Genomic DNA, 23,690 nt, shown 5'->3' with positions numbered 1-23,690 from the left:
GCAATGACATCTGGCGAGGGCGAGCAATGACGGCCAGCGAAGGCGTTGATTGACGGCCGGCGAAGACGATCAATGACGACTGTTGAAGGCGGACAGTGACGGCCAGCGAAGGCGAGAAATTATGGCCAGCGAAGGCGAGCAATGACGGCCGGCAAAGGCGATCAATGACGGACGGTGAAGGCGATCAGTGACGGCCGACGAAGGCGAGCAATGACTGCCGGTGGAGTCGGGTGTTGACGGCCGGCAGAGGTGGGCGATGACAATCCGTGGAGGTGTCCGATGACAGTTGGCAGAGGCAGGCGTTCACTGCCGGAGGAGGCTGGAATTTAAGTTTCTGTCAGTTTCTGATGAAGCATTGCAAGTATCTAGTGCAGAGCTCGCTACTAAAATAGCACTGGTTAGAAATATGTTTCACAATCTGAATCATGCTGAAGATATAATAGAGAAAACATGATATGTGCAGTTACGAAAAATATACCTCATCTAAATAAATAATTGGTAAATTTACAATGATCATTAATTCATAACTAGTTTTAAAATATCACTTTTAATTCTATAGTTAATCAGTGCAAGACCAAAAGTACATAACAATCTGAGTTGTTTCTCGTGATTCAACTGCACTGCTGCTAGCATCACACTGTCTATCATTGTTCAAAATCATCTCCTGGCACCCTACACATCTAGTATGTAGCAGAGAAAACGGATTAGAATACTTCATCCTACCATTTTTTAGCTGTATGTAAATGAAGGAAATAATTGTAATCCGTCATGTGACAGCCCATGTAGGTCCTTTCGAAAACTCGGTTTTCTGTCTGTTCAGGTACAGTTGTCCAAAAAAAAAAATGGCCGCACTCGTGAATAGCGAATATTTTCTAAGTCCACTTTGGGTCGCAGCGATGTTACACGATGCATGTGCTTGTAGAAGCAGTTCCGGAACTATGTAATTTTTCCCTGTGTAAGTCTCATAGACCAGCGGCAGAGTGCTCACTTAATGATTTGAAAGTTGTGAGTTCAGACTGTGTTCAAGTTTTCATTTTATTTTTTTAATTGTTCTTTAGTGATATGAATAATATTCACGTTATTTATATTCTGTCATTGTTCTTTATCGATATGAATAATATTGAAGATATTTATATTTCGTTATCGATCTTTTAGCGATATAAATAATATTCAAGTTATCAATTGTATTTTGTTATCGTTCTTTAAGGATATAAATAATATTCACGTTATTTATATTCTGTTATCTTTCTTTAGCGATATAAATAATATTCAAGTTATCATTTTATATTCTGTTTTCGTTTTTAGCATTATAAATAATATTCAAGTTATTTATATTCTGTTATTGTTCTTTCGCGATATAAATAATCTGTACTTTATGTAAGTAATTAGTATAATATAAATAACCATTTTTCTTTGTAAAATACGTTATTTTATTTAAATAATGAATTATATATTATATAATACAGTCCTACAGCAGTCAGCGCTCAGGACAGACGTGTGCGAGAAGCTCTGTTAGTTAGAAGGCTATATAGTGAGGTCATAGACCGGAGTGTAGCGAATTCCGAACAGAAAAAATGGAGGTTACAATGAAGGAGATGAAAGAAAAAGTCGAGGATTTCAGCAGGAAGATGGAAGAAATGCAGTTAGAAAACATACAAATGAAGAGGAAATTAAAATTCTGGGAGGATAAGCAGAGGAAGAAGAACTTAGTATTTTTCGGCATAGAAGAAATGGAACAGGAAAAGAACGAGACAATGTATGACACTGTATTCAAAGTGTGCTGGGAGGTTTTCAATATAGATGTGAGCGACGGACAAATTGAAGAAGCCTACAGGGTCGGAAGAGGGTTGGATCGACCTATCGTGGTCAAATTCAAAAACATGTTAACAAAGGTGAAAATTCTGTATAGAAGAAAGTGCTTAAAAAACTCAAACATTCAACTCTAGTTGGACTATGATTATGAGACGAGATGTAGAAGAAGATTGTTGCGGCTAGGAAGAACGGACATTTTGCCAGGCTGTATGGAGATAAATTGAATATCAATAATGAGATTTTCGATCTAGAATTTTGTTTAGAAAATTTGAATCAAAAGGAATTGGAGTCCGAGGTTATAGAAGGAAACAGGAGGGACTTGAAAATGAAAATGAGGAAGATTATAAACAAGCAAATGGGCGGAAGAAGTAGCCAAGGAAGTGTGGCAGAAGTTTCAAGAAGGAATTCAATTAGCTCAGGACAATCCGAAGCGAGGGCAGTAACCACACAAGGAATGTCTGAAACAGCAAATTCAGGAAGAATGGAAGCAGACACGTATGACGTCATTGAAAGGAGAGACACGTGGTCGCAAATAAGTCCTTCGTCACCATGAAAGCAACAGTCACTGAAGACTGCTGACAATAGCGGAAGGGATAAGATGACGAATCAGCTGACAGCAGGAAGAGTAGGTCATAGAAAACAAGTCAAGAAGATGGTTAAGAAGAAACTAGCAAGACGTCCGGAGCCGACAAAGAGGGGAAGTAAAGAAGATTTGGGTAGTCCATCTACTTGTGAGGGAAAGGAATGAAATAAGGAACCACAGAACTACAGTCTACGAAGTTGGTGCTTAAGGGGGGTGGAGTGATAAAAGTGTGGCAAAAGACACAGAAACAATAAAGCGAGTGTTCAAGGAGTAAGAGTATCTAGCAAAATAATCGGAGAGAGAATGTATGAACGAATAAGTGAATTAGTGTCCAGAGAAACAAGAGTTGGTAAAGGAAGTGACCAGAGAAAATTAGAAGTGTTTGTTAATAGTAATTGATAGTGAAATGTTACTAATATTGGAGTGTCGACTAAGTTAGCGTATAATCAGAGAAATTGAAATGATAGGAAGACAGCAAGATTTTAAAGTTAAGTTTACAAATGAAGGTTGAGTTGACTTACAAAAATAGTGGCAAACGGAAAATTTATCGGGGTGAAAGGGAACAGTTTAACAAAATAAATGTGATTCAGTGTTTAATGGAGAAATAGGGGATAAGAGTGATGACAGAAGTGAGGAGAGGTTGAACTGATTGTAAATTAGTGATGAAAGTGAATGAGTATGATTAAATAGTGTTAGTAAAAGTTCAAAATTAGGGAAATTTTAGACGATAGGAAGTACTTCAAATATAAGTAAACAATAAAAGTGGTGAGGTGTTCATTAGAAAGAAGGGAAAATTTTAAGGGGAGAGGTTAGAAAGCAAATTGAGAGTATGTATTATAGTAATAGAGGTAACAAAGGTAAAATAAGATGACAGCACACGTCAATGAAAGTTTATTGTAATTAGAAGGTAATGGGGAGCATGAATACAGAGATGTGGTGGCGACCCATTACCAAATAAGAGTTGTAGAAATAAATATATCAATATCAATATCAATATCAATATTATATAATACCTTATATTAATTAAACAAACCGATATTTATCATTTATAATCTATTATCTTTCTTCAGTGATACTATATAAATAATATTCAAGACATTTATATTGTTATTGTTCTTTAGAGATATAAATATTATTCAAGTTATAATTTATTTAGTTATCGTTCTTTAGCAATATAAATAACATAAATTTAATATTAGGTTTGGAACAACACAGTTACATAATACTGGTGTTAGTTTTTTCTTTTTATATTGTTACATTATACTATCTTGAAACAATGACAAGAAAAGGAGTGACGAGGAATTGAAACTGAGATGCTGACATCTAAATTCCGACTGAGTTTGAGAGCACAAGTATAGAAACATTTGCGGAAAAATTGGCCCAATCCCCATCCAAGATTTTCTGATGATTTGTAGAAGCTAGTCCAGGATATGGAGGGGCAAAGGTTAATTGGGATTTCCTGGTCTCTGATCAGGTCAAAAATCCTGATAGAACTAATATTTAAGACTTGTGAATTTCAGTGAAGTCTGGAGGGCCCAAATAGTCAAATCCACTCTCCTCAGTTCCACGCTTGGGCCCCCTGGGATCTAATAAGATGCAAAAGAGACAGTGATGTGCGGAAAGCAACGGGAAGTTACCACATTTATCCTTCCCAAGAAAAACTGCAAACATGAGTGAAGGAAACTTTTAATAGAAAAAGGACTATCTTCTGCAGGGCTCTGGAAAAATAACTAAGGAAGAGGCTAATGACGTGCTTTGTGTGGAGCATGGTATTTTATGGGGAAGAAACATGGACATTACGACGAAATGAAGAGAAACGAATAGAAGCGTTTGCAATGTGGATGTGGAGAAAAACGGAGCATGTGAAGTGGACAGACAGAATAAGAAATGAAGTTGTGTTGGAAAAAGTGGGTGAAGAAAGAATGATGCTGAATCTGATTAGAAAGAGAAATAGGAATTGGTTGGGTCACTGGTTGAGAAGAATAATGGATGACATTAAGATATGTGGATCATATGCGAAGACTAAAAGGATGGCAGAAAATAGAAAAGATTGGAGAATGCTGGGTTTGCAGTGAAAGACCTGACCATAGGCAGAACACTTATGTATGTACTATGTCCAGGATGCCTGGAATGTCGTATCTGAGAACAGTCACTATTTGCAAAGATTAGTCGATTCCATGCCCACTCGATGTGTTCGAGATATGGGGAAGATAGACTAAATATTGAATTGTGGCTTTTTGTTTTGTTTTTTGAATGCTTAGTTGTTTGAATGTTCTAAGGCAGATACCAGTAAGTTTGTTTCGTTTATGCCACGAAAGATATTTTTGTTGAGAATAAAATCTTTTTTTTCTTTCCATTTGCAGCCATAATGTCGTAATAAATAATGATAAAGTCATGGCATAATACATTCACCTGATATTAATTACTAAAATAGTCATGAAAGAGACAGGAGCAGTTATGTGTATTTTCTCTCTCTATCTTAAAAACAAAAAAAAAAAAAAAACATAAAAAGGAATAGTTTGTGTTCGAACACAGGACCTCACGAATACGAGGCCAGAATGCTGCCATTACGCTATAAAGTAACACACAGAATACTTCAATTATAATTATAGATATCAGGCAATGTGGTCCAACAACGTGTAACATCGCCTGTCTCCGAATTTTAGTGAAGATATCCAAAGGGAACTTTTTTTTTGACAACTGTACAACCATGTGGCCCGATGTTTTCGAATTGCAATACAATATTTAAATGTCAATTGCAAGAACATAGTACTTGCGTCCAGTATACATTTTCTGCTTTGGTCTTCTTGGAGAACAAATATGGGAGTAAATTTAATGTTGAGCTAGACTTGCCTACTCTTGAACGAGACTTGTCAAAGCTGACAGCTGTAATAAGGTAACAGCCATCATATTAAAAAGCTTATGTTGAATATAATAAAAAAAATGCTATTTTTCTCAGGAAACATCATACAACGTAAAGTATATTAAATTTATATTTACCTATACAATTTCACATCATATTCAAAAGCTAAAACTAAAATTTAATTTTGCTACAGATTTATTAAGGATTACTTCACTAGATTATGCAAAATTATGAGTAGAACATGTTTTTGGGCATAAATTATGCAAAACATTTTAGACGGTCCGTCAAAATGAAATATGAAACTTATGGTGTCTGTGACACTCAAAAGGCTGGGAGCCACTGGTCTAGTAACAGAGTACAGAACTGCTATGAGATGGAGACAGGAGTCCATTATTATATAAGTTGAATGCATAAGTTCATACCTTTACTGTTGAGGGGGTGGGAGAGGAGGCGAGGATGATTGGTCGTCACCTTTGGAGGTCTGTTGGCCCTGTTGTTCCATTCTCTTCTCTTATGGGATCTCCACCTCCTCACATTTCGTATAATCTGTAATTTCTATGACCTCCTCTGATGGTGTGTACAGGTGTTCCTCTTTGAGTTTGCAGAATTTTTTACTCCTTTTCAGGAACATCATTTTTATGATGGCTTTCTGTGTTTCTTCCTCTGGAGAGTCATAATAGCCGCTTTCCTTGTAGTAGCGGTAGGTGGCATGAGCGGCTCCTGCCAAGCCTGCTACACCTATGGCCTTTATCCCATTGACTAGGAGTCTCTCCGGTCTTAGAGACTCTCTCAGTCTAGGGTTATTCGTTATTTGACGCAATACACCTCTAAAACGACCCAACATTTTCAAGGATTTAATTTGGAAGGCATGTAACACAGCAACGGCATTGCTATTGTTGCCATGCATCGTCTTCTCTCTCTCCATAGAGAATGGATTTATAGATCTCGATTGTTGTTTCGCTAAGTATCGTTCATGTAGAAGCAGACCCTACCGCTTTTTTATAATATTCATAATTATAATGTTGATATGCGCCTATGTTTTGCCTGTGTTGTAGGCATCATAGAACTTGAATGTTATGAATCCATAAATATATTGTAACATGTAATGGCTTAGATTCCAAAAGTAGGCCTACATATTAATGAGCAGTTTGTTACTTCGCGAAGCTGACTTGTTAAATTCAGTGGATTTCGATTTATTTGTTATTAATAATCATTTATTTCCATATTAATTCAATCATTTATTCATTCATATATATTCATTCCTTTATATATTTATTCATTCATTTATATACCTCTTCATTAATTTATATACCTATTCATTCATTTATATATTTATTTTATTACTTATATATTTGTTTGTTCACTTATATATTGATTCATTTATTTATTCATCCATTCGTATATTTATTCATCCATTTATACAGCAGTTCATATATTTAATAAGCAATTTATATATGTATTATGAATTCATATATTTATTCATCCATTCATTATTTATATATTTATTCGTCCACTTATATTTTAATTAGGCTAATCCAATTCTAAATTTATTCTGCCATATATACATTTATTAATTCATGTTATATTCATTAATTTATTGCTACAATATTCATTCATTTTCACAGTTTTACATTAGGCCTAATCATTCATGTAGATATTTATTCAAGCATGTATAAATTTATTCATACATTTACACATTTCTTCACTCATTTATACATTAATTTATAAATTTATTCTTCAACATATGTATTTATTTATTCATTTATTGCTATATTTAATAATTCATAGTTATATTTATTAATTCATTGTTACATTTATTCATTCATTTATCATTTATTCATAATGCAAAATCACTACCTGCCACCTAGCGGATACTTGCGCATAAGCATTGATTGGGTAGGCAGTGTAAGCAGCCATAGGATGTGATCCAGCAGGCAGTGTCAACAAGTACCCGATGCTACCAAAACATTAGCTCCCGCTTAGCATATGGATAGTTGATTGTGGTGTTACATCATCATTTTTATTCATAAAGCAACTAATTTCAAGATGCTTCCATGTGCTGCGTATGATTGCACAAACAGATTTTCAACTTTTCACAGCTAAATATGCTTATGTGGAATGCACTTATTTATAATGATTTAGCCTATGTTAGATTCTTATTGTTCATGTACTAATCTGATTAAGAGAAAGGATTAATATATTGATATTATTGTAATCAGTTTTTATAATCACAATACCACAAAACCCCTCATTTAACCCATATAACCCATAAAGAAACTTAAATCAGACGTCAGTCCCATGTGTGGTGTGTTAGAATAAATAATCTTATTACAAAAACTCTAGATAATATTGTTTTAGAGAAATAAATCATTCAAAAGTCATTAGCATCATCTTTGTTGTATTCACTTTATGAGTACTACATTACATATACAGTACTGTGGAACTATTATTAAACTGGAAACGATTATATTATTAAGTAATAAATAATAAGTAACTGAAGATGACGACGTACTTTCGTCAAAATGATCCTCCTACTGATACAGGTAGGTGTGTTCCACAGTAGTTTACACCACAGTCTAGTATATACAGTCGTACATAAATGAATTTACAAGCATTTCGCAATATTTAATCGAAATAAAGGCATGAGTTTTTAATCTACAGAGAGGACTGTATGAATTCCAATTGCTTCCTGGTAATCTGATAAGTTTTTCATATTGAATCAGTGCTTTTTCTTTTATTGTCATTTTGATGTTGTTAATATTAGTGAGGAATCTCATAGAAACTATTGGAGTTGTTTTGATTACACCAGTAATGAGCCTGAGAGCTTGATTTTGAACACGTTCTATTTCGTTTATGAAAGGTGAAGTAATTAAAATTTCTCCGCAGTATGTCAGCACTGGCTGTATAAACATTTTGTATGTAAATTGTACAAAAGTAATCCATATATTCTGGAAGAAATTATAAATAAACGAAGAAATAGATTATGAACATTTCATTAAATGTCCAATGCTTCATAGAATGAAAGTATCTGTCTATGAAAAATATTAGAATGCAAGAAGAGAAATGGCTTCATTATGAAGTATATGGCATTGGAAAACAATAACTCTAAACAGTACAGTTTATAAATGAAGTAAAATATGTTCTTTTTTATATTTATATTCATCCCTATTTCATTCATTCATTCTTTCTTATTTCCTTCTGCCTTTTATTTTTTCTTCTTTTTATCTCCTTTCCTTCTTTTTCCCTTTTCGTACTTGTTTATGTATTTTTACCTCTTTACTTTCTAACTCAAAATAGAGAAACTATTGAAGCAGAAAAAAACGAGATTCTCGCGAAAATGCACATTTTCAGCATCCTTGATAACCGGAAATATAGTTTTGGACATGCTGTTTGTTTGTCTATGTGTCTTTGTCTCCTCCTAAACTGTTGGACGGATTTTGTTCTTATTCAATATCTATGAATCAGTTTTCCTGGAAATGATGCACATAAAATATAAAAGTTGTCAATAAGAAAAATTTCAGGGTCTTTATTAGAAACAATAACACATAATGGCCAGTTAATATTAGTTAAATCCAAAGATTCAAATGATAGTTTAAATTATAGTTATTCTATCACTGTTATACAGTACAATACGCAAGTTGAAGCAAGTATATACTTACACATCTTCATTCAGTGGTGACATGTGCATTTATACATTCATTCAAATGAGAGGTGGGCTATTTTTTTGTGTGCTACCCAGTATTTTGACTTTCCTTTGGAAGGACATGGCATTGGTTCATCTAACAAATATAGACATAGAACTTTCACATACCTGAATCAGTAGAAAGTAATACAAATTCACTTTCGTACTATAATTATATTAATTGTAATTGCATACTCGTCCTGCACTGTGACATCATGAACTAAGGCATCATGCCTAAGATTCACGTTATGGAATGCACACTGGTTCGAATTCTCATGGAGAATAAATTTTCTCATGAAATTTCAGCCAGTGTATTGGAACAGTGCCCACCCAGCATCATAATGAATTTGGGAAGCTATGGTAGATAGCAAAATCAGCTATAATGACTTGGAGGATCATTGTGCTGTCCACATGATACCCCCATACTGGTTGGATAATAGTTCACTTCTGCTGACATGTGGACATGAGCCCAGCAATCGGCTGGTCAGCTTTGGCCCTTCATGGGCTGTTATGTCACGAAAAAATTGTCTATTCATAAATGTTTGTTTATATATATATATATATATATATATATATATATATATATATATGCATATGCATATTTCAATTCACTTTGTTTTATGGAACAAATTAATGTGTCATCATGTATGTTTTTTGTAACTTTATTTTCTCATTACATCTGAAGAAGGGAAAATACAATCATATCTTTTTTTGTTTTCATTTCAGTGGTATTAATGATTATTTGATGTCAGATGCAACTTTGGCTCATGTTTCAAAACATATTGGAACAACAGACATCATTCTTTGTTCTGTAAGTAGGATAAAGGCAATTTTCACGGGTAGTTTTTAATATTTTAAATGTAAAATAAGTTGATTTATCAGCCATGACATGAAGATAGATGAGGATAAGTAGTTGCATGTGGCAACTCTTTTAGATTCTCCATTGTTCCATATACACTTTTAAAACTTATATAATTATTGATTAACTTTGTAACTTCTTTACTGTGTTAATATGAGGAATTTACCTGGCTGACTAGTTTCGAAGTGATATTCTTCATTGTTCAAAGCCTTGTGAATGTCCCAGTTTCCTGTTGTGATTGTATCGAAAAGGGTGTGTGTTTTGAAGTTGAGTTGAATGTTCAGGATGTGCTGGGGATGTGTTTTTATATGTTGTAAATTTCATATTGTTCTAGAGTGTCAAGTTTCTGTTTTTTTGCTGGATGTACAGTATTTTCATGTCAGTGTCTATGTTGCTGTAGTTATGATTGGAGTTTGTGATGTGTTCTGTTAGTGTAGTTTGGTTATGAATTGTAAAGACAAGTCAGAGTTGTTGATATAGTAATATGATGATAATAGACCAGAAAGGAAAGTCCTATTAAGGCGCATACCAGATATAAAAACCATTGTTCTTTTTACTTTGTCTTTAATGACAGCCTGTAAATTCAGAAGATTGTTTTCAATAAAACTGATATATAGTGGTAATGTTGAATAAAATAAAGCAAAGCTTATCATATGCTAGCATTGATGCTTTCTACGATCAGTTCAAATTTCACAGTAAAAATGTTAAATCAGTTTGTAATGTCCTGTAATTACGGGCATTGCAGTACTTAATGAGAAATATCAGAGTCAATCACGAGTGTTTTAGACACCATTTTTCTTATTGAAAAAAGTAAATTGTAAAAATGAAGTGGAAATGTAATGTATACCATGCAGTAATTTGGATAATCCTCTGATCAAGGTGTAACTGATACAAATTGATTTAATGGCTTTGTTTCTTTTGAAGTTCTGTATGTTAGTCTACATCCAATACTGAAGTGGGAGGAAGATGATTGCACTTCTTCTTTGCTTACATTAAAACAAAACTTATTTGAGATTATATTTAATAGTCAGGTGACATGTTTTTAGCTTCGTTTCTGGTTGTTTTTCTTTTCTCTATCTTTTTCATTTTCCTTCTCTGTACTCTTATTCTTTTCTACCATTTGATGTTTTTCTAATGTATCTTCATAAAATATTCTCCATTCTCCATCTAGATTTTAAGTTGGCTCTATTGCTTTTTTACAAATGATCTTGGATATTTCTTGTAAATCACAACACCTGGTTTCCATACTGGCTTTGTTTCAGAGCTAAAATTGATTTCCATTCTTACTTTGTTTCCTTCAGGAAATTCTGGTAAATTCTTTGCTATTTCATTTTCTTTTCATCAATTTGTTTTCTTACTTCTTCTCTTATCAATGAATGTTCTAAAGCTGCATCTGTTTAAGGTCCTGAAGTGCGCAGTGCTCTTTTGTACATTCTAGTTTCCGAGATGGAGCGTGGGTTCGAATCCCACTTCTGACACCATATTTTAATATTATCAATACTTATTTTTATTGTATGCAACTAATAGAATACAAAAATAAATTAATGATTTTACTTCTTCTTGTAATAATCACAGCTTGGTCACCATATCAACAATGTGATGTCTGTCTCAGTTAACACTGAGTATTATTATTATCATTATTATTATTATTATTATTGTTAATATTATCATTATCACTATTACGTTTATTATTTTTATTAGGAACAGATATTGAACGAATTTTAACGCAATGTATTCTTACAGGACTTTCCTGTTACGGACACCACTCTTGCCAAAACATTCAAAGCTATAGTTGGAGCACTTGCAGAGAGTTCAGGAGAAGATAAGGCTAGAGAATTTGTTCGTGATTTCGTTCTTACACAGCTAGCTGGAAAAGATGTGAATGAAATTTGGGTAGTGCAAGATCCTATGAAAATTCTTACTGACATTCTGAAACGTGATGGAAAAAGTGAACCGGAGCCAAGACTGATTAATGAATGTGGACGTAATACAATACTTGCATCATATCAAGTTGCTGTATATTGCAGTAAAGAGTTCATGGGAGTAGGTAAGTTGTATTATAGTGGTAATAATTCTGTGGCACTGTGCATGAAACTCGTAACTCTCACTTAATCTGTTCTGAGCAAATCAAGGATTTATTGCACTGAGGTCTGTTATTTTATATATGTCTATAACACCTGGTTTCCATACTGGCTTTGTTTCAGAGCTAGAATTGATTTCCATTCTCTACTACAACTTTGTACACAACACGCACAATTTGAGAGATGATACATGAAGGTTTAGCATCACATTAATAATATTATCTCGTTTGTTTTAAATTTGAGAAGTTATTGGTTTCTATGCACAGTACCACAGAATTTATAACTCTGTCATGTTTCCTAGTGTAAAGTAGTGGATAAGGTATTATATCTAAACCTCACATTTAACTAGTGGGCATGATTGATCTCCAGTTGACATATCATACTGATAAAACACATAAGACGCCATCATTATTTTTCCTTTTTATAGAAACGAACCTAATTTAAGACTGTGAACTATGTTAAGGAATACAAACAAAACTGAAATTAATATGTTGGTAACTTTTTTTTTTTTAAATCGAGAACTTATTTATTTATCTAGAAACATTACATTAAAATGTGTGAAACAAGTATAAAGAAGATAACTTTCAACCTTACAAATAATTATTCTCGAAATAAAGATGCTGAACTATGTAGTTCATACATGCATTTACACATACATACATTTCATTCACACCAACTCATTTTGTCCGAGACTAAGGACAAGCAAAACTTTACATATCCATAGATATCTAAATATTACCGGTACTTCACTTTGGAAACAATCAGAGACAGTTACATTCTTTCAAAGAATTCACTGCGAATTTGATGTTTAGGTAACATTTTGTGAGGCAGCAATTTTCTAAATTACACACACCCTTATATACATAGAACAAACTGCTCAGTCTCAAGTGTTCTTCTTTAGGCATGAAAAAGTAAATCTGTGTTGGATACTGAAATCAGATATTAGTTGTGAACTACTTCACACTGTTCAACTTGAATTATTTTAAAAATAATATGCAATTTTTAATTTCTTGCTATTCAGGCAATCAGAATATAGATTAAAATAAATGTAAAGTAGGTAATGAAGAGATATCAAAGTGCAGTTCATATATAACCTTTCTTTTACCCATTTTCCATCTTCACCTTCACGTGGTGCAACTTATAAAGAAACAAGGCTCTGGAGACCAAGTCGTAGTAGTGCTCTCTGCAGCTAGCCTGCATGTGGTAATACCACTGGAATGGGCGTCTGCTGGAGACATACGTAATCCTCAATGGTTATCCTCATCAGGCAACACTGCGACAGGTTTTTCATTTTATGCCGAGTTTCAGGGGTGTTGCCTACATCGCCAATGACCATGGGGAATTTGGCCTTTGTCCTTGAAGAATACATTCCTGTCACCCTCTGGATGGTATGCCTTGGAACTATAGGTCTCCCTGGATGTCCTGTTCTGTTGTGTACATGTCAACTCCCCTCAGCACAAAGCAAACAGGCTTCTCATACTTGGAGTGCAGCAGATTGTATGCTACTCTATCTGCGAGAAAATTGCAGAGATTGCATAGTCCCTTTCGCAGGTGGTTTTCACAGCCATTCTTCCGCACATCCTATATGAGCACAAGCTGAGTGGTACTATGCTTGGAACTCTAAATTTAGCTGGCCCAGGGGACCTGTAAAGGCTGGCATAATAATCACTGGAGAGTTGTCCCTCTCCTAATCAGGACTGTTTCGGTAGCACCTCCAGTATGTGAGAACAGGCTGGTGAAGGAGATCAAGGAGCTGCTTTCCGACATCAGAAGCAGCACCTGACACCTCTGGGATTTCAGTGTTAAGGGGAGCTCTGCCTCCTGTGATGCCCTTTCGGAACTGGTCTGCAAGTGAATAGGAACAGCCAGCACATTGGCCTGAGGGACTACCAAAGTCTCTCATGCAGAAATAGATGGACTTTCTGCCTCATTCTAACAACTAGCAGTGGAAAAACCGCTTTGTGCAGGGTTAGCTGAACCCTTCTTCTTATTGGTCTGTGGTATGCCAGAACCCGATGGGCATGGTTGCGAGTCCACTGAAGTTCTGGCAATGTCACTGGCCTCATTGGCTTGCAGTTTGCCTTGTGCTTTGGCCGTAGGGACCAGGTGACAGCATAGACAGATTTACTACTTCTGCGATCGTGGAAGTTGTCTGCAGGTGCTGCATGGCACTGCGCCAGGAAACTGGTAGGCTCTGGGGGTGGGGGTCGCAGCTCCAGGATTACTGCGACAGGGATCGGAGTTGGTAGCATTCGTATTGGACCTGTCGAATGAAGCCAGCACCACTTGGGTCAAGTTGTGAGGGGACCGCCACATTTCTCCAACTTTACTGAGGCTTGTGACCTTGAAATCCCTAACCTTGTTCCTAGCCATTCAGCCTTATAGCAACTCGACTGCTTTGGGAGATCCCTAAGCAGCACACTGCATACGAACCTACTAGGTCCTTGTCTCACGAGGGATGAATGGCTAGCAGTTATGCCCAACTGGTCGCCGAAGCCCAGTCTGGTCGGCTACCATAGCAAGTGCTGTGGAGCCTGCTGGGAACCGTCGGTGTATTCGCTCCTTCCTTAGGCCCTGAGAAGGGTTGCATGCATCAAACTTCCCTGGGCCAGTCAAATCCCAGTCAGGGATTGGGTCCTCTTTGAGGCAATTCCTAGCCATAGTGTTGATAGGTTTATCTGCATATCTCAAATTTCCTTTCTCTATTATTTAATCTATCATCTTCATGAGGTTCTCATATCATACACGAATTCATTTATTATAGCAGAAGGATAATAACTATGCTGAGGATAGTTCAAAGTGGTCAGTCAGTGGAAATCAATAGTTCTACCATTGCGTTTGTGCATGCTGAGTCTTCTGCCAATCGCCAATAAAAGTATTCTTCATGCAATACAAGCAGGATTCTTTACAAAATTTGCTGAGACAGAAATGTGCCATGCAGCATAGCACACCAATACTTGAATAGTTGGTGTCTGTATCGTAATCCTCAATCATAGTTGCCCTTCTGTGTCTCTACTTATACCATACATTCATCTCTATTTAATTAGAGGCGTGGAAAAGGTTCGTAAATAAATGCATGTTTATTACAATACAACATTAATTATTCTCTAGTCTTTTGTCAAGGTGAGATCATACTTGAGTGAAGTTTTGAAATAAAGAACTACTTATGTTTAATGAAATATATTTATTTTAATAATTATTTATTTTTCTATAAATGTAAATAAAATTCCTGAAAAGAATATACTATATGTTTTTACAGTATACATTATCTACAGTATTTACATGTGAATCAACTTCAAATTGAATGATACTGCAATTCACAATCAAGTTTAAATTCACTCAGCACTTTTATTGTTATTTTATGCAGTGAAGTTTAGATGCAGTCTTGTTATATTCACAGGCTGTTAAAATAACAGCTGATGTAAAGTTAGTGAAGAGTTCAGAATTTGAACTATCCAGTTGCATGATAGTTTACTGTGACTATTATCTAGTTTTGTCGTATTTATAAGGAACAGAAGCACTTGGTTTGGTCACCTTGCTAAGAGCATTATTGTCCCACTCAAACAGTTAACATTGGCAACCCTTTGATACTCAAGCTTGCATTGCTCATGGTATGTTTGTTATTGGCCAATACTTACTGGCCTTTAAGGAACCTGGAGGTTCATTGCCACCCTCACATAAGCCCGCCATAGGTCCCTATCCTGAGCAAGATCAATCCAGTCTCTATCGTCATATCCGTCGACCTGGTTGGCGAGTTGGTATAGTGCTGGCCTTCTATGCCCAAGGTTGCGGGTTCAATCCCGGGCCAGGTCGATGGCATTTAAGTGTGCTTAAATGCGACAGGCTCATGTCAGTAGATTTACTGGCATGTAAAAGAACTCCTGCGGGACAAAATTCCGGCACATCTGGTGACACTGATATAACCTCTGTAGTTGCGAGCGTCATTAAATAAAACATAACATTAACATCTTCATATCCCACCTCCCTCAAATCCATTTTAATATTATCTTCCCATCTACGTCTCGGTCTCCCCAAAGGTTTTTTTCCCTCCAGCCTCCAACTTACACTATATATGCATTTCTGGATTTGCCCATAAGTGCTATATGCCGTGCCCATCTCAAATGTCTGGATTTAATGTTCCTAATTATATCAGGTGAAGAATACAATGTGTGCAGTTCTGTGTTGTGTAACTTTCTCCATTCTCCTGTAACTTCATCCCTCTTAGCCCCAAATATTTTCCTAAGCACCTTATTCTCAAACACCCTTAACCTATGTTCCTCTATCAAAGTGAGAGTCCAAGTTTCACAACTATAAAGAACAACCGGTAATATAACTATTTTATAAATTCTAACTTTCAGATTTTTTGACAGGAGACTGGATGATAAAAGCTTCTCAACCGAATAATAACAGGCATCTCCCATATTTATTCTGTGTTTAATTTCCTCCTGAGTATCATTTATATTTGTTACTGTTGCTCTCAGGTATTTGAATTTTTCCACCTCTTCAAAGGATAAATTTCCTATTTTTATATTTCCATTTCGTAGAATATTCTGGTCACGAGACATAATCATATACTTTGTCTTTTCGGGATTTACTTCCAAACTTATCTCTTTACTTGCTTCAAGTAAAATTCCCGTGTTTTCCCTAATCGTTTATGGATTTCGTCCTAACATATTCACGTCATCCGCATAGACAAGCAGCTGATGTAACCCGTTCAATTCCAAACCCTCTCTGTTATCCTGGACTTTCCTAATGGCATACTCTAGAGCAAAGTTAAAAAGTAAAGGTGATAGTGCATCTCCTTGCTTTAGCCCACAGTGAATTGGAAACACATCTGACAGAAACTGACATATACAGACTCTGCTGTACGTTTCACTGAGACACATTTTAATTAATCAAACTAGTTTCTTGGGAATACTAAATTCCATAAGAATATCATACAAAACTTCTCTCTTAACCGAGTCATATGCCTTTTTGAAATCTATGAATAATTGATGCACTGTAGCCTTATACTCCCATTTTTCTCCATTATCTGTTGAATACAAAATATCTGATCAATAGTTGATCTTTTACTCCTAAAACCACACTGATGATCTCCAATAATTTCATCTACATATGGAGTTAATCTTCTCAAAAGAATATTGGACAAAATTTTGTACGACGTCAACAAAAGTGATATTCCTCGAAATTTACTACAGTTAGTCTTGCCCCCCTTCTTAAAGATAGGTACGATTATGGACTCCTTCCATTGCTCTGGTACAATTTCCTTTTCCCAAATAGCAAGTACAAGCTTATAAATTTCGTTAGATAGTACGCTTCCACCCTCTTGTATTAATTCTGCTGGAATTTGATCGATACCTGGAGACTTATAATTTTTCAGATTTTCTATTGCAATTTCGACTTCAGAAAGTGTGGGTTCGGGTATAAATAGCTCAGCAGTTTGTATTTCAGTTTCGCCCCGATCATTTCTATTTGGCCTATGTATATTTAGTAGTTGTCCAAAATAATTTTTCCATCTGTTCAGGACTGAATGAGAGTCTGCAAGCAAGTCACCATTCTCATCCTTGATCACGTTTAATCAGTAGGTACAATTCAAGGTTGCAATATCACTTATTGCTGTATTTCTAGTTCAGTTCAGAAAGTATTGTTAGCTTGCATAGATATATGGTATTTATTATTATTATTATTATTATTATTATTATTATATTTATTCATCTATTATTTTCTTTTGTTTATTAATTTTTTTTGTTAAGTTTATTTATATATGCTTTAACATCTGTGAATATAACAGTAGGCTGTTTTCACTCTTGTTGAATTCCTGTTTCTATCATATGCTGTAGATGTGATTGATTATAGATTTTGATTAATGTTTATTATATTGGTGATTAAGGTGGAGATGAATCATGGCATGTAAATTTCCAATTCGACATTTGCCTTTGTGACCGAGGGAAACCATGAAACCCCCCCAGTCAAATTGGTTGGCCATGGAGTTTGAACCTGGGACTCCCAAATATGAGCCAACTGTCTGAGCCAACTTGCTCGGTTTTATTTAGTTGGTTTACAAAAGAAATTAAGTGTATTATATAGGGTTATTCAAATGTAAGTTTTCATTTTGAAACAGTTTGTACATATCAGCAGTGTACATATCAGCAGTTTGGTTTCATATAGGTACCATTACTGTTAGAAGGTTTTCATTTCATTCATTTAGTGTTCTGCTCAAGGGACGTCTTTCTTGAATTATATTTATTATTTGGAGTTATTAAAGGATAACTTTGAGATAGAAATTATTTCTTTTCTTGCAAACCCAGCTTTCTCCAATCTTTCCTATTTTCTGCCTTCCTCTTTGTCTCCTCATATGATCCATATATCTTAATGTCGTCTATCATCTGATATCTTCTTATGCCCCGAACACTGGAAAGACTACAGTGGACTTTATGTTGTCAGCAAACTGCTGGATACATTAAGAAGATTGATTGATTGATTCTGCCCCAAACTCTTTTCCTGTTCATCATTCCTTCCAGTGCGTCCTTCAATAGGCAGTTTCTTCTCAGCCAGTGACCCAATCAATTCCTTTTCCTCTTTCTGATCAGTTTCAGCATCATTCTTTCTTCATCCACTCTTTCCAACACAGCTTCATTTCTTATTCTGTCCACTTCACACGTTCCATTTTTCTCTATATCCACATTTCAAACACTTCTATTAGCTTCACTTCGTCGTAATGTCCATGTTTCTGCTCCATATAATACCACACTCCATACAAAGCACTTCAGTAAGTTAGTAGTCTCTTCCTTAGTTCATTTTTCAGAGGTCCGCAGAAGATGCTCCTTTTTCTATTAAAAGCTTCCTTGGCCATTGCTATTCCCCTTGCAGCAAGTTATGTTACAGCTTATAGTACACCCCAAGTATTTGAAGCTATCCACTTGCTCTATTGCCTCATTTAGAATTCTCAAGTTTCCTATGACCATCCTCGTCATTTTATTTGCATTTATCTTCATCCCATACTGCTCACAGCTGTCATTTAATTCCAGTAGCGTATCCTTTAGTATCATCTCCTCTTCAGCTAGCAACGCCATATCAGCAAATCTTATGCACTTTATTCTTCTTCCTTCTACTATCACTCCTCCCATATTCTGAAAACAATTCTTTACTAAATCCTCCAAATAGATGTTGAACAGTGTAGGTGATAAAGGACATCCTTGACATACTCCTCTCCAAATTTCACTTCCTTCTGACATTTCTTCTCCTATCCTGACTTTGACTAGTTTCATATAAAGATTACTGAACAGTCTTCTCTCTTTCCAATTCACACCAATTTTCTTTAGGATCCCCATCAGTTTATTCCAATCCATGTGTCAAAAGCCTTTTCTAGGTCCACAAATGGTACATACATTTCTTTATTCTTCTCAAGATATTTTTCGATTGTCTGTAGCAGTCCAGTTGCATCTCCTACCTTTTCCCTTCCTGAAGCCAAACAACTCTTCTTCCAACTGTTCTTCCATCTTAGAATATAAATGTCGATTCAATATTCGCAAGAGAATCTTTGCCGAGTGCGATATTAGGTTGATAGTTCTGAACTCATAACATTTCTTGGCATTATTTTTTAGAAGGTATGGAGTTTTCTATCGATGTTTTTCGTTGCTATGGTGTGTCACACTTGTATAAATAATAATAATTGTTGTTCAGAATAGAGACAGCAGTTGTAGGAGAGTAATTTTAATAATTTTTACAATGGTTTTACCTTTACGAGTTCAAATTGGCCTCCTTCAGTGCTATTACGAATGCAATAGACAATATGCAAATGCATTGAGAAGATATCAAACATTACATGGATTGAGAAATAGACAGATGAGGCACATTTCGAATTGAACGGAGATATTAACACTCATAATTGCAGGATATGGACAGAAGATAATCCGAACACAATTATAACAGCAAGGATTACATAATTTCAAGGTTACTGTCTGGTGTGGTTTTACGTCACATTTCATAATAGGACCGTATTTCTATGAAGAAATTGAAAATGGACAAACAAAAAGAGTGACGATAACCAGGCAGCGATATTTTCAAATGTTGCAAGACTGTGCAATACCAGCATTACAGAATCATGAAATCGAAAACATTGTTTTCATGCAAGACAGCGCTTCACCTCACACACACAATAATGTAAAAACACTATTGCGCAACACACTTGGTAATCGTGTAATTAGTAGGCATTTTCTGAACAGTTGTCCTTCTAGGTCACCAGACATAAATCTGACTACTGGTTATGAGGCTATCTGAAAGAAAAGGTATTTCTTAGTAGACCTATTACACATGAGGAACTGAAACATCAATATTGGATGTCATTGAAAACGTCCCTAGGAATGTGCTTATTATGCTGTTTATAACATAGAAGAAAGACTATTTCTTGTTGAACAACATGGTGGTGGTCATGTTTAATTTTTTCGTGTTTAAAAAAAATCCCATTTCTTTACGAACAAATTGGTGTTTTTATTTTTGTGGAATCTAAAAATTTGACGAACTTATTATCATTTCAAAATGGACACTTACTTTTGAATAACCTTATACAGAGTGATTTATATAGAACTGACACATTTCTTTAATTATTCCGTTGGAAATTCATTCAATGACCCAATTTTAGCACCAAATTAAGCAGAATGTTCTGGAGTTTCGATTCCTTGTCACTAGATGCACAGATGTTTATGTTTTATTCCTATTGTTGGCATCACTGATCCAATTTTAAGCACCAAATTAAGCAGAATGTTCTGGAGTTTCGATTCCTTGTCACTAGATGCGCAGATATTTGTTTTATTCCTACTGTTGGCAGCACTGACCCAATTTTAGCACCAAATTAAGCAGAATGTTCTGGAGTTTCGATTCCTTGTCACTAGATGCGCAGATGTTTATGTTTTATTCCTATTGTTGGCAGCTGTTTTCGACATTTTGTGTCAACGTGAAAATGCAGTACACATTAAATCAACGACTCTTCCTTGTGAAGCAATACTGGATTACGAATTCAATTACAGCTACTCAGAGGGCATACCAGAGAGAATTTGGTGTTCGCAATCAAAATAAATAAATCTTAATACCCAAAAAAAAACAGTAAATAATTTAATGACAAGGGTAAAAATACAATACTGGGACTGGTAAACAAATTGGAAACAACTGGATCTCTGGTGAGTGAAAAGGGCAAGCATCGTTCATCTAGGCTTCCCACGGTTGTTGTTGACGTAAGAGCACGACTGGAGCAGTTACCCAAAAAATCACTAAGATGTTTGTCGCAGGAGACAGGGTACACCTACTCAATGTGTCAGAGAGCCTAAAGCCATATAGGGTTACGGGGTTACGGTTGTTCATCAGCTACAGGAACCAGATAAGGATAAAAGATTGAATTATTGTCGTTGGTTTCAGACATTCATTGTGCAAAATCCTGCCATATTGTCCATCACATGGTTCACAGATGAAGCATGGTTCCATTTATCCGGTTATGTGAACTCACAGAACTCACGCCATTGGGCCATCAAAAATCCACATGTCATCCATGAAGCACCTATGCACCCGGTTAAAATCGGAGTTTGGTGCGCAATATCCGCACAGAGAATAGTGGGGCCAATTTTTTTAACCAGACTGTGAACACTGCAGAGTACCGACTGATTTTCATGGAGTTTGTTGAGCAACTGGACGATGTAGAGCTGAGTCAAGGATATTTTCAGCAAGATGGCGCTACATGCCATACATCAAATGTATCCATGGAACTAATTGCAAGTTTCTTTGACGACCGAATAATTTCCAGAACCTGTGGCCACCGAGATCTCCGGATTTGACAACACTGGACTTCTTTCTATGAGGTTACTTAAAAGACAGGGTTTACGCCACACGTCCCCAGACATTGGACGATCTGAAGCACAACATCACACAGGAGATTCAAGCTATTGACAACAGAGTCCTCCAACGAGTGGCCAGTAACATGGAACGACGGGTTGAGTTGTGCCTTATGCAGGATGGAGGACATTTTCAACATATGCTATAGAGGTAAATAATCTCCCAAAATTCCTCTACACTTTAGGTATAATAAGTTGTCGCTAGCACAATTCGTTTTGAAACAATTAATGAAAGAAATGTGTCAATTCTATATAAATCACTCTGTATATTGGATCGACATATGTAGGCCCTGGAAAAGTGATATTGCTTCTAGTATTGATGACAGTCGGAAAAGTGACCAAAACAAGTAATCCCCAAAAATGTCTGACTAAAAATCCACAGAAGATGATACATTGTGTATGAATATATTAAAAATAATATTGCATTGTAGGGAAACTGGCAAGGCAGTTAAGTTAAGCAGGCAAACAGTAAGTAAAACCCAAGGACACCAAAAATGAGAGGAAACAAAAACACAAAGTTCGCAAAAATCGATCATTTCAGCTATGATGTGCGTCATAGGGAGGTTTACCGATTTTTTTAAAAGGGTCAATCACCAGTTGTTAATTTTTTTCCTATTGAAGAGGGCCTATGGTTTTCACTGCAACCTGAGGCTTATTGTGCCGATCCCATTATTGGGGATGATTGTTAAAGTCCTCAGGACCACATACCTGTAAGTACTGTGATTCACTATTTGGTGTCATCTATCAATTTAGCTACAACACCCTGGTCTGACAGAGTCTGTGTGGGCAATCCAGAACGCCCCTCTGTCCACCTGGGAATTCTGCAGCCTCCTCAGATCGATGCCATCTGTTCGCAAATCACGTTACTACAATCTGCTACATCCTATATTGACGTGAAAATTGCATTACTGTAGGTATCGTGATTTACTATGGTGTCATCTGTCGATTTAGCTACACAGCAATCCTGATCACATATATAACAGATTGGCCATCTCCATGTTAAAATCGGTAACATGCGGAAGAGAACCACCAGGATCGCCACCGTCAATTGAGAACAACTGCTAGATGGAAGTACAGTTGTTCCATGCAATTCAAATGAGAGTTATAACGTGACTTCTTATGTAGTGGCTAGATGGCAGCAAAGTGAAATTGATAAAAGTTGTTGCCGTCAAAGCCTATAAGACTGAGCAATCTGTTATATATACTTGATCTGAGACGGCACTCAGGTCTGACACAGTTTGCTATGAAAATCTCTCCATTCCCCCTGGATTTATACAGCTTCTTCAGACAGATACTATCTGTATGCAAGTTATGGTACTACATGTGGTCGACCTGAAACTACTGAAAGATAATAGATGAAGTTGAAATTAGTGAAGGCGAAATGAGTCCAAGGTCCAATGCTGAAAGTTACCCAGCAATTCTGCTTCATCTGGTTGAGTGGATAAAAAATATTCAATCAGTTTAACTTATCCGAACCAGGATTTTAACCTCGGCCCACTCATTTCACAGTAAGACATGCTAACCTTTACTTCACATCAGTGGACTTAATGACTTTGATTGCAGCTTCAGAATATCTGTGAGTTTCCCTAGAAAAATGAATGGCTTAGACAGTTGTTATTGTGTCTTGTGTTCTGCTTTCATACCCTCAATAAATTAAAAACTTTATGTAGGTACGGTACTCTATAATTACTTATACTAAATAAGAGTAAATATGAGAAGGGACACATCTGATGATCAAGTTAATATAATGTAACAATATAACATGGAAACATACAGCATAGTCAATTTACACTACATAAATTAATAAACGTGACAACATTGCCTCAGGGAGGTCCGTACGTGTGTTGCAGTACAGTCAACATTAACTTTTTGGTTTGCCGATGTTATGCATTTGAGTGGGATGAGAATAATGTAAGGTAAGCCTGTGGT

At 35.8% G+C, this 23,690-nt stretch overlaps 1 protein-coding gene across 2 annotated transcripts in view; it reads left to right on the top strand.

Moving 5' to 3' along the window:
• mRpL44 (mitochondrial ribosomal protein L44) overlaps positions 1 to 23,690 on the top strand; it is a 49,951-nt gene that overhangs the window by 24,622 nt on the left and 1,639 nt on the right. For both annotated transcript variants that reach the window (XM_069823795.1, XM_069823804.1), the window contains exons 4-5: positions 9,667 to 9,751; positions 11,543 to 11,846. In XM_069823795.1, the coding sequence (XP_069679896.1) occupies positions 9,667 to 9,751; positions 11,543 to 11,846 (389 nt within the window). The remainder of the gene's footprint in view (positions 1 to 9,666; positions 9,752 to 11,542; positions 11,847 to 23,690) is intronic.

This window comes from Periplaneta americana, chromosome 1 (assembly GCF_040183065.1).
Source record: "Periplaneta americana isolate PAMFEO1 chromosome 1, P.americana_PAMFEO1_priV1, whole genome shotgun sequence".
In the NCBI taxonomy this organism is placed as follows: domain Eukaryota; kingdom Metazoa; phylum Arthropoda; class Insecta; order Blattodea; family Blattidae; genus Periplaneta; species Periplaneta americana.
Note: the sequence above shows the minus strand (reverse complement) of the source record. Positions and strands in the feature narration are given on the sequence as shown.